The sequence below is a fragment of the Apiospora hydei genome (assembly GCF_038363865.1).
Source record: "Apiospora hydei strain CBS 114990 chromosome Unknown utg000004l_segment0_segment0, whole genome shotgun sequence".
Taxonomy (NCBI): domain Eukaryota; kingdom Fungi; phylum Ascomycota; class Sordariomycetes; order Amphisphaeriales; family Apiosporaceae; genus Apiospora; species Apiospora hydei.
In genome coordinates, this window is record NW_027117363.1 from 3,789,654 (window position 1) to 3,801,831 (window position 12,178).

At 52.6% G+C, this 12,178-nt stretch overlaps 2 protein-coding genes across 2 annotated transcripts; one reads left to right on the forward strand and one right to left on the reverse strand.

Moving 5' to 3' along the window:
- Positions 1–478: 478 nt before the first annotated feature.
- PG997_003730 (CNH domain-containing protein) lies at positions 479–5,813 on the reverse strand (the record flags this gene model as incomplete). Its single annotated transcript, XM_066808045.1, has 6 exons — positions 479–601; positions 658–1,452; positions 1,514–2,083; positions 2,199–4,465; positions 4,497–5,426; positions 5,465–5,813. The coding sequence occupies 6 exons, from the start codon at positions 5,811–5,813 to the stop codon at positions 479–481; spliced, it is 5,034 nt and encodes a 1,677-aa protein (XP_066671663.1).
- Positions 5,814–10,016: 4,203 nt separating this feature from the next.
- On the forward strand, positions 10,017–10,976 carry PG997_003731 (superoxide dismutase; the record flags this gene model as incomplete). Its single annotated transcript, XM_066808046.1, has 5 exons — positions 10,017–10,041; positions 10,324–10,503; positions 10,569–10,720; positions 10,784–10,880; positions 10,936–10,976. 5 exons carry the CDS (start codon positions 10,017–10,019, stop codon positions 10,974–10,976), a joined length of 495 nt encoding a protein of 164 aa, XP_066671664.1.
- Positions 10,977–12,178: the final 1,202 nt, after the last annotated feature.

The following is a 12,178-nucleotide window of genomic DNA, read 5'->3' on the forward strand; positions in this document are numbered from 1 at the left end:
AACAATAATATACGAATAGGCAGAGACAACTTAATTGCAGCCATTCCCATACGACAAGCCGGATGGGGCATGTCACAACTCCCTATACACCCGGCAAAGAGTTCCCTCTCCTCCTCCAACCCGGAAACACTCTGGCTGTCCTTGACAGCTCTATATCATTATGGCGACAGCCCGTCCAAACCATATACCATGGAGCAGCCTAACAGAAACCAATTGTGGCCAGTAGGGCCGGATATCCACGACGAATAGGAAAAGAAAAACGAATAAAAGAAAAGAAGAAAAAGCCGTCGTGTCCGGTCATCCCGACAGTCATGGCATTCGAAGCATCCATTCACTCGCTTCCTACGCTCGTTCTCTCCAACCAAACCTCTCGTGCCACTCACTACCTGATGGCGTACTCTATCCGCCGTAGTCTCATCCCCAGCCAACCGTGCATGAAAAGTCGTCATATACCGTTCATCATCGTCGCCATCGTTGCTCATTTCTCTGCGTGCCCGTTGTTGAGGAGCATTTCCAGTATGATCTGCTGACCCGGTACCTCGGGGTGGGCCATGCAGATCTTGACCGTGCCCTTCGATTCCACCCCGTTGTCTGGAGCGCCCTGCGGCGTGTATCCGTTGGCTGCCGTGTGGTAGAAGCCCCCGTGGGACCCCGCACTCCGTAGTCGAGCACCCGTACGTCGCGGCCCGCAATGATCTGCCGTAGCCGGCCGTTCTCGGCATTCCGCACCTCAATGTAGTCTTCGTTGAACAGGACTAGATATTGGCCAAACATGGTGGCGCCCTTAGCCCGCTTCTGTTTTCCACTGTATTCCATAATGACACTGCGGCTAACGTCACCGTGCTTGTCAATATACACGGCACAGTCTTCAAACGCCAGAATGTACTCTTGGTCGTTCAGCCGGAACATGCCCAGAGGCCGCTGGTCTCGAATGCGACTCGCGATGTTCGCAATGGCCGGCTGTTTGACGTCGGGAATGCTCATGGGCACTTTCTTGTCCAGCGTCATGAGTTCGAACCCCTTGGCGGTCGAGATGGCAATGTAATTGTTGAAGATGTTGAGCGAATAGCATTCTACCGGAAGGTAGAAATCGTCGTAGTCACGGAACGTTTCTGTAGAGCCGCCAGCTTTCCGCCCACCAAACAAACGCGACTTCTTCTCGCTCGACTTCTGGAAGACGGGCTCAAGCACCTTGAACGTGCTGTGGAGGCCCTCTTTCTTCTTGTAGAATACCAGCATCCGGTCCTTCATACGGGCCGTTGCAAAGAACGAGACATCCTTGGCCAATCGTTGCGGCGAGCGCCGGGTGTTGTCATTTGCTGGCGCTGGGAAGTTAGAAGGCGGCGCTATCACATCCAATGGATACGATATCAGGTTGCGGTCAGCCAAGACAAGCACGACGGAGAACTCTTCTAGCACGGCGATTTGCGTGACCCTTGATATCGAGGCCGTCTGTGGAGAAGGTATTAGCACACTATCCAGCGAATCACGTGTCCTTCGGGTGTTACTTTACCTTTGACCAGCTCCTGGGGTCCCCGGCCTCTGTTACGCACACGCCCACATCGGTGCCGATTGCTACCATATTTCTTCCATATGCCCAAAAGCCCGTGGCACAATGGACAGCGGCCCGCGAGATCGGTGGGGGCCCTCGGCCAGGTCCAAACGTTGACTCGAGTTCACGTATTGCTCGGTCCAGAGGCGTACCCCGTATGTGAACACCGCCAGCATATTTGCCGATGCCTGAAACTACGTCGTATGCAAAAGCGCTGTCGGCCATGACTCGCAAACGAAATGGTTCGGCATTCTGTGCGTGCAAGGCTTTGGCGTGTCGGGTCTTCGCTTCGATGATTTTGTCACACCAGTCTGAGCGACTCTTTGCAGATGTGACATACAATGTGTAAACATCATGGCCCAAGTGCTTGACTCTGAAGGGATATAGAGTCTTGTCGTCCGCAGCCGCCGAACCAAGGGAGGCAGTAGTTGCAGCGTGATGGAGGTCGGGACGTTCACCATTCGACGCTACTTTGTTAAGTTTAACATCCGATGAAGAATTCGTCGACCTGGTCAGCGGAGTTGCGATGCCCTTTGTTTCGAAATAGGCTCATCGTGACTGCTTTCGAGGAACAGCAGGGGCATTGGAATCGGCTGGGTCCTATTAGCAATCGCAAGCTTACAACAGACGTATAGGGAATACTTACTTCTTTGGAAACGTCATACTTCTGGTCACCGCGTCCATCCTTGGAGGTTACACGCTTGGAGAGAATGAGGTAATGGTCGAAGAGCAGAGCGTGCGTGTCGACCCAGCGCACTCCTTTGGAGCCCATGCGCTGGACATCGCCCTGGAAAATCAATTCTCGGCCGAGATGGTCGAGGTTCAGATCGGCATGGAACCCTGGACGCAGCACGAGCATGGCATTCAGCTCAATCATTGTCACCTTTTTCTGCATCTCGTCAACCTTTGCGTCGGCTTCCAAAGCGACTGCTTTGATTTCAGCCATGGCGATAATGACGTTGTTCTTCTCCTCGCTTTCGCCCAGCATATTCTTTAGACTCGTGCTGAGCAGAAGGTTGTATCTTTGCAGTCGCGTAATCGGAGCTTTCAAGAAAGTGACCCAATCTAGTCTTCGCGAGCGAGGATTCTGGCGGTTCGCATCCAAGAATTGCCTGAACATGAAGTTCCTGTCTGATTCTTTCCTGATCAGGTATTGGGCATAGGGGTAAGCAAGCGCGTATTCGACGTACGCCGCCCTGGCCTTTCGAATCCATTCCCGGAAGATATCGCTGTACCCCACGATCCAGGGCCCTTGCTCCTTCTGTCGGTACTTTAGCTGAGCAAGTAGATATTCTTTGTTGACCTGCATGATGCCATCAACTTTGCCAAAGACAGCATTGACAAATTTGTCGATCCTTCCCTCCGCGATGATGCGTGGCTGTGAAGAGACGAGTTGGTCCCGGTACAGCATACGAAGCACATCGAGTTGGTCCATGTATTCCTCCTCGCTCGTGACAAGCTCATGAAGGACATTTTGTCGCTCAATCTCCTTCTTGTGCTTGCCTTCGGTGCTCTTAGAATTCATTCCGTAGTATGTTTGCCAGTCAACCTTTTTGACACCTTCGGAGAAGATGTCGTCCAAGTTGGCCTTCTTCAACGTACGACCACAGTAATACGAGTAACAACGGGAAGTTACAACATGTGTCTCTTCCTCAGAGTCGAACTCGTGGAGCTTAGGCGTGTAGCAGCCGGCGCCAGTCAATTGCCAGAGGACACCAGTGAGAGTCCCCTGACCAAACTTGAGCCACTCTTCTTCGGGGATAAGGATTCCCGCTTCCATCATCCGATCGACGACGCTGGCACTGAGCGTCTCGGCGTTCGCGACATTCATTGTCGGGACCTTCAGGCAGAACAACCGCACGAGCCCGTCCTCGACCGTCTTTCTCTTTAAGTCGGGTTCGCCTTCAGCCACCTCACGAATCCATTTTGATATGCCAGTAAGAGCCCATGGTTCGGTACAAGTTTGTGTATCTAGGACCGTCAACTTTTCGGGGACAAACTTCTTCCGCCTGCCACTCGGCAACGTAATGACGTCGTAATTAACAGAACTTGGCGTCGCAGTGTCATAACCCTCATACGGGAGCCCCTGCTGAGCAGCTAGTTGTTGCTGTCGAACATTGTTCAACCGTCTGTTGTGGTTTTCAGCGTCCGTTCTAGATCTAGCTGGCGGTTGTACCTGAGGTGACGTGCTGTGACTCGACAACGAAATGGACCGTTCGACTTGCAACTGTTGAACATTCTGGCCATACTGCGCGTCGGTCCCGGAGTAAGGACGGGCATCAACACTGAGCGAGTACCCATGTTGATGATTAGTCCGGTTTGGAGACTGGATCGAGAGCATTGAGCTGCTATCCGAACCTGCCGGAATAGCTGGCAGTGGCCGACTCGAGAGACCTGGGTGATAGAACATATCTGGATAATCTTCTTTGTACGGCGACTCACTGCCGCTTTGCCGGGAATGAAGGGAAACCCGTTCATCACCCTCGTCAAAGCTTAGGCGATGCGCAACAGGGGCCTGCAGTCCACCAGTACCGCTGTAGTCTGTTTCAGCTTGTTCGAAAGCGGGAAACTTGTTGCTCTCGTGGCTCCTTTGCGAAGCGTGGTTCCTTCGGGGCGTCGGTAGGGACTGGTCGTTCGGGTAGCCAGGCTCGGCATCTTGAGGATTGTCGTCATATGCCAGATGGCCTGCGTAGCCACCGCCATAGAGCCCAATGTCTTGGCCTTGAGTCGCGTAGTCGCTATCGCTACTTGGCTCTTCGGCAAGATTAGGGAGTTGCGGGAGTGCGACTTCAGGCTGGCTAAAGTAAGGAAACGCCACGCCTGAGCTTAGACGACGATCATCCTCTTCGGCTTGCTGCACCAGCCAAGCCTGCGGCAGCCTCTGGGTCGCTCTCGTCACCATCATCATCGCCACTTTCTTGAATAGTATATGGGTTCTGAGAACGGTTTCGGTTCAGCGTCGATGCGTTCGAGGAATAACGGTTGACACCCGAAACATCGTCAGTGCTATTGACGGTAGTCGCTGTCGAGTGATAACTCGCAGTAGATGTCAAGCGGCGGAGTTCTCGCAGGTCGTTTTCAAGAAGTGCGCCGTCGCGTTGATCAACGGGGCTGGGTCGGTGTTTTGATGAAGGGCTGCCCCTTAGTTCGGCTTCGATGTCTTGCATGATGTCCTCCTGGGTAATGCGGTCCGACGAATCATGACGAGAGTAATGACCATTCGCGCCCCACGACGTATTCTCTGACGCTTCATCAACGGGACGGCTGGGCAAAGGCGCATTTGTCGGGTGTCTTTGCAGCCCGGGCGATGTCTGGCCTTGCTGTATGGACGGAGAGGGAAGGAGCGAGGCTTGAGAGCTTGATCTCGAGGGGCGATTCAAGAACGAGTGAGGATCACTAGCTGAGTAATTAGGTCCGACCGGAATCTGCGAATGGGTCGGGTAAGGAGCTTGCGAGGGGCTGCTTGGAGCGTAAGGCGTCGTTGCGGGCGGGCTGGTACTGTTGGCATAAGTGGCTTGTGCCGGGTACTGCGAATATGAAGCATCGTAGGTATTGGTAGGTGCCGTGTTATACATGGATTGGTAGGTCGGTGTGGTAGCCCCTTGGGCAGAGGCCGTAGGTGCAGCATAGGTCGGTTGCGCCTGCCAGTACGGCGGCTGGCTCACCGCCGAGGAGGGCGATCCATAGCTCTGGCTGGGGTAATTCGCATATCCACCATAGGCGGATTGCCTCTGCGGAGGAGGCGGAGGAGGAGACGTGACAGATGGAGCATTTGTATAAGCAGCAGGGTTATACGGTTGCGGTGTATAAGTTGGCGTGGTCGTCGTTGGGCTGTAGGGAGCGGCACTCTGAGGTCTGTACTGCGTTGCCGATGCTGGGGAGGGTGGTACGCAAGGCTCTGCGATTGCGAACGTCCCACAAAAGCTTGCGGGTTATACGTCGATGGAGTTGGAGGTGTTTGAGCAGCGTATTGGTGTTGATATCCGGACATGGCAACGTTGGCTGCTGAGCCATACTCAGGTCGGCTCGCTCCTGTCGGGCTTGTTAGGAAGAGCTCATTGTCTGCATCCAGTCCTCTCGTGTTCACCGGAGGCAGGTAGCTCTGGCGTGAGATGGCCGTCGTCTCGAATGGAGTCGAGTCGTCTCCGCTGTTGAAACTCTGCCGTCGAAGTGGGAGCGGCTGGTCTGAAGTCGCCTGGTTTGCGACAGGATACTGAACCGGGGGCACATGGCCGTACCGGCGTTCTCCTCGGAAAGACATTGCTTTCAGCCAAGACTTTTTTTGGAATGCTTTGGCTCAACAACTAAAACAAGGACAATAAGCCGCGCAGCGGCGCGTCGGTGGAAGAAAGGCCCTTTCGTCAATGGACAAGATAATGCACGGCGCCTGGTCGCGGTTGTCCTTTCACTTCCTCCGTATGGTCAAGTTCGACTCGAGCAGTGTGCCGGGTTTCGTAAACAAGTCTATTCTAAGGCAGTCGGCCGTGTCGCATTGATCTGGGATCGTAGGGTTTCGTTGCTTGCCAATAAAGCAGCCTCGGGAAGAGCCAGTCACCACGTAGGTATGTAGGTATCGAGTTGTTTGTTTGGTGGCAGCAGCGCACTCGGCTCTGACCCGACCGTTGACAATCTTGTCGCCCCGCACTGGGTGACTTGTTGGCGATCATAAAACACAGCGCGGCAATGCAGATGCTGGCCGAAAAGAATGCAGATGTGTAGGTATGCGTCACCAATAGTCGCTCTGGACGGCGCAAGTCGCCGGTGACCAAATGTCAAATCTGGATTCGGACGCGACGTCAGGTTGAGCAGGTGGGAGGGAGCAGGTGGTGGTGATGACTGCAGCAAGTCGAGTCGAATCGTGGGGTCCAAAGGGCCCGGCTGGTATAGACGGAGAGGGCCTATCGAGGCTACAACAGAGGTATGGATCGGTCACAAGGTTGATCTAAGGCTCCATGGGACGAAGAATGCTATTAGGCGGGATAAGTGGATTAATAAGGTGATTAAATGGAATCTTCGCTTGCAAATACGGTTGCACTGCGCTTTAGGTGTCGGGTCGGCCGCGGAGTCGCCTTGGAAATCGTTCAGACGACCCTAGGTTGAATGTAGGTAATTAGGGTATGGATGTTTTATCACCACGAGAAAACAAGGAAGGAAACAACCATTTTTTCAGATTCGATGGAGCTCTTTTCCCCCATGCACAAGTATATCAAGTAAGTAAGTACCTACCTAGGTATGTAGGCAGGCAAGGCAGTGTAGGTTATCAATGTGTCAATGTCGCTAATTGGGTTGGGCTGAACGACTGTTCTTGTTGTCTGCCCAGCTTTTTAAGCAGCTACCCTGCCCTGCATGTAACAGCATCTGCCAACCAACCTGGGGTTTGCTGGGTTGCTTTCTGGGAAGTGCGTGTGTAGACAGTCCTGGCCTGACACTGACCTCGTCCACCGAACCGTAAGGAGGTACAGTACGGGTGGCTAGCACGGCACGACAGTGGCCCGACGATCATGGATATCCCAGGCCCCCAACGGATGCCACGACTTTGAAGGGTCCTGTGTGGGTGTGTTTGGACCGATTCCGCGGCAGAGGATTGGTTTGAGTCCGAGTTCCACCGCAGTTGAGCCTGTAGCGTGCTGCACTTATGAGCTAAGTATGTATGTAGGCAGGTAGAATCTAGGACTTCGTTGTTTGCCTTGGGTAATGCGAAAAGTACCTACCGGCATTGTCTGGCGTTCCAGCAAATCCATGAGGGCTCCCATCTGCGTGCCGTGCCTATGCCTACATGTACTTATCAAGTCCACAGACACAAAGCTGGATTCCCCAAGCCCCACCGCGATGCGATGCCTCCCTAGCACCAGCCCAGCCCTAAGCCATCCCGAGTCCCGACAGAAAGATGCTAGCCGAACAAAACAAACAGGCAGTGCAAGCTGCTCACCCATCTCAGAAAGAGAAGAAGAAAACCACGGCAGATTTCAACGGTGTCGCACTCCGCCAAGCACGAGTGAGTTCATGCCAGATTCGTGCGAGTGCAAATGGCAATCAATTACTGGTCTAGATTACATATTGGTCTCGTGGGGCTGTTTGGGCTGTAGACGGTGCATGTTGTATAGTACATACCTACTGCAAGTGACTGGCGGCATTGAAACCTGGAAAACCTCAAGGCTGGATGACATGAAGATGATTCTTCACTTACATGCATGCAATCAATGTGTTACATATTCTCTTGATTATATGCGACACTATGCCATGGATATGATGTATCTCAATACATGTATGCACATATCTACCTACTTATGTACCTAAGAACTTCCTCAATCGGATTGTATGATAGGTAGCAACTGCTACCTGCCTTGTATTGAACGGCTGTTCTTACAAATGATGTTTGAAGAGACCCGTCTCCCTCATCGGCTCTGCAGGTGCTCGAAGCAAACCAACATCTGGAAATCCAAGGCGAGGAGTCAAGAGTTCTACACACATCCCTAAACTCAGCAATGGTTTCCATGTCCCTGCACTCATCTCACTGGTTTTGCAACCGCCAGCCATTAATTTGCTTGGTTTGGTAACTCATTTGAGCCGTTTCGGGACTGTAATGATGCAGATCAGGCAAGCAAATGACATGCACTGGAAAGGATTGGCTGCTGTCACTGCAATCTGGCAGTTTTAGCTCTGAACAGAATTCTGGAGAGGAGCTAGCTTGTCAAACTGGGATGCGATCACCTCCTAACCTAGCATGCAAAATGTCCGAAAGCTCTCGCATCTCACACGACTCACGGTAGACGACAGGTCGTTTGGTATATTCCGCCATCACGTCACTGTTGAAATCCGACTGTTTGCACTTTGGTATGAAAACCTGCTCATAACTTTGCCCACAACATGTGCGGGACGACCCTTTCTGACTAAGGTATGCACACTCTGGCCCTCCTGGCAGTTTCCTCCGCGGAGGGATTCTCAGGCAAACCACTTTCAGATTTGTGCCCCAGAGGCTGGTCGGTTTTCTATAGCCAGACTTTGGCTTCAACTTGGGCTTTGAAAATATGTAACGCCAGGGCTTCAGTAGGCCAAGGAGCCCGTACATGCTGATCAGGAGGTCGCAAAAGCAAAACACAAAATCAGGGTGTCTATAGTCGAGTGCAGCTGAAACATAGGGGTATTCTTGGAAGCAAGTGAGTCGTCATCCAGTACAGTGTGACCATTGGTCTCCGGCCTTGGCAAAACCCTGGGCTCCTCCTACAAATTTCGATGTATGTAACTCGTCAATAATCACTCCGTGCTTATGGCACACGTGTCGCGAGAGCGGGACAGGAATTGCTTCGACGTTGGAAGCTTTGAAGGGTTCGAATCCTATGAGTGGAAGGTTGGGTACATAGTGCAACCCGAAATAGAATGTATACTTGCACTGCCCGCTTGAAGCTACAGTCAGCAGCACACTAAAGTACCTACCTAGAATTATGCCTTTAGGTACCAAACCGGATCGCCGGCTCGGATTTAGAAGTAAAGTGTCGGATGTTGCGTAGAAGCCAAGCATCGGTGCAATCCGTAAGAGATGACAGACGTTTGCCATTGAGCCGGAAAAACTCTGGCTCAGATGGCTCGGCTCAGGGTCGGTCTACGAGAGTAGATAGAGTATTGGGAAAGGAGCAAGCAGAATCGCGCCCTTGACTCTGTCATATCAGCATCATGGTGGTAGCATCTCGGCCACAGTCAACACAAACCCGAGAGTTTGGCATCTGGCGAAAAGCGTCTAACCAAATCAGACGGCAAGAGAGCCCCTAGTAGTAGCGCCATCTCAAGCTCGAGAGCGCCGCGCATTTAGCTTCAATACGATTGAAGTCTAGTCACCTCTCGCGTGTCAATGTCGAGCAGCAATCTACATCCCAACTTGGACCTATGTACAGCATAGGTATGTACATGGAGGTAGGCACATTTGCACGAGCATGCGCCATTGATAGATGTGGTGTGTGTGGTGTGTGTTGCACGCCACCTGACACTTGCTCAGGATGTCAGGTCTTGTCAGTAGGATAGGTAGTAAAGCAAAGTAGTATGGTGAAATCATTCAATGTTCATCGTTTGTCAGCCAATCCACAATCCACATGCATGAACAGAAAGCTGTTGCGGCTTATGACGCTATTCGTTTGGCACAGCAAGCGACGAAAGTGGGGGTTTCGGCTGCCACTTAACCCCTCCATCGCTAGATGTGCCGCCGCTTGTAGCAGGCAGTCCACCGCCAACAAATCGGGACCCGAGGAAGGAAGGCGGAAATAGCTTGGGATGGATGGATCTTACCTTTGGGCACGGTTATGTGCTATGCGTGCTACATGTATTTACTTGAACTGACCAAGCAAGGACCCCTCCCTCTTCCACATCTTCCAAACCTTTCTACTCCTCCTTTCCAACCGGTTCCTCCAATCTGAGTATACTCGTCAACTTCATAAACCAACCGAAAACCCATCAATCTTCATCCTAAATCACAATGGCTTCTGACGGCGTTTGGGCAGGTAAGTTCTTGTACTTGATGCCTCTTCTTCCAGCTCCTCCCGTCGTCTTCCCCGCTTTCCGGGTTTTCAGGGCCTCCACGGGTAACATTGCGCAACGAATTGTCGCGTACCCAGGACCTTGATGGACAGGGCGGCCCGTCCCTTCCAAAGCCATCTTGGGGCTCCGTTTCGTCCATCGTGATGTAGCATCCCTGTGCCCTCGGAACAGCTGCATGATGCTACTGTTTATTCGTGGCCTATCGCGTAACGAACCAGCAGCTAACTGAGCATCGCCCCCTACAGTTGCAAAGGTCCGCGGTGACGCAAAGGTCGCCGGCACCGTCTGGTTCCGCCAAAAGTCCGAGGACGCCGAGACCGAGATCTCATGGGACATTACCGGCCAAGATGCCGACTCTCAGCGCGGCATGCACATCCACGCCTTCGGTGATAACACCAACGGCTGCACCTCTGCTGGACCCCACTGTACGTCTTCTGACAGGAACACCCAACGACTCTCGGTTTGATCACTTCTGACTCGATGACTGCAGTCAACCCCCACGGCCAGACCCACGGTGCCCCGAGCGACGAGAAGCGCCACGTCGGTGACCTCGGCAACATCACTGTCGACGGCAACGGCAACGCCAAGGGCACTGTCAAGGACAAGCTGATCAAGCTTATCGGACCTCACTCCGTCATTGGCGTAAGACCAATTCGAAACCCCTTATAAAACCACAGGCACATAGGAGTTGCTGACACATTCTAGCGCACCGTCGTTGTGCATGGCGGCACCGATGACCTCGGTAAGGGTGGCAACGAGGAGTCCCTCAAGACTGGTAACGCTGGTCCCCGCCCGGCTTGCGGTAAGTCTTGGGCCAGCTATAATCTGTCTACATTGCAAATTCTAACGCTACCTAGGTGTCATTGGCATTGCGTCCGCTCAGGAGGGCATTTTCTAAGCAGCTTGCACGCCGCTACCAATCGCGAATTGAAACAACAGTGACAGATTGGTTGTCTTCGCATATTTGTTACGGTCGTGTTTTGACATTGGCCCCTTCTGTCTTGATCTGATGGAAACGGGCCATGATCTGGACCAAAACTTTGCTTAAATAGGCCCAAAATGACAACATTTATCAAGCAAACCAATTGATCGGTTTCCAAGTCTCTGTGCCGTAGTATACAAGTCTGTCTGTGACCAACCTCGGCAAATGTGCCTAGGCAAAGATGACGGAGCTCCGGGTCGGGGCAGGATCCGCGGCCTAGTTGGAGGCCACAGTAGGTGAGTATGAAATGCATTCAATTTTACTACACTGAATTCGTATTCAATCAGTTCGATTTGAATCGGAGAGTAAATGAATGCATCATCATCACCAGCAGTATCGGTATATAGAGCCCGGCCCTAATCCGATTGGCAACGTGTTCTTCTGCTTCCATCTGCACTTTCTTTTCCGCGACATCCACCCTACCTTACCCCAAAGATCCAGACCAGCAGCAGCTCCAGCGCTCCAGCAGCTCTCGGGTTCCAATTGATAGCAGCTCTGTGACGCTACTTGTCGCCTCCCTCCTACGGTCCTACCCCTCATTACATAAGCCATTGCCTGTTTCGGCCCAGGGACCCTTATGATTGTCGCCCCACAAAAGCTCTAAAGCACACGACATCAATTCCGAGCAACCTCACCACAGACTGAGCAAGCATCCCAACCTATCGAGACTTCACCGTCTGTCTATTCCTTCCTGTCTATGAGACTCTTGCTTTGCTGAGCTCTCCTTGCTAAAACACCCCTCCTACACGACCCCAGCTTTACCTGCTGTACCTCCTCTTCCAGACAGCTGCGTGCAATTGTAAGTAAATTCGTCCTGTTCCGGTTCCTGCTCTTGCCATCCTTGAAAGAATCGAGGGAAGCTCGGGGCCATGGTCCATGGTCCATGCCAGTGACCGCCAGCTTCACCTTTAGTCCCAACAGGTATATCCGCTCCTTTGGGATTGGAACTCGACCTAGCCTACCACAGACCTTGCCTACCTTACCTACATGCCTAAGGTACCCCAGAGCCATTGAAACCATGTGCAGTAGGTTGCAGAATGGATGTTCAACATGAGCCTGTCCCCCTTGTGCCATCCTACCCTCTCCAATCATAGCCAGCACAAAGCCACATGCAACGC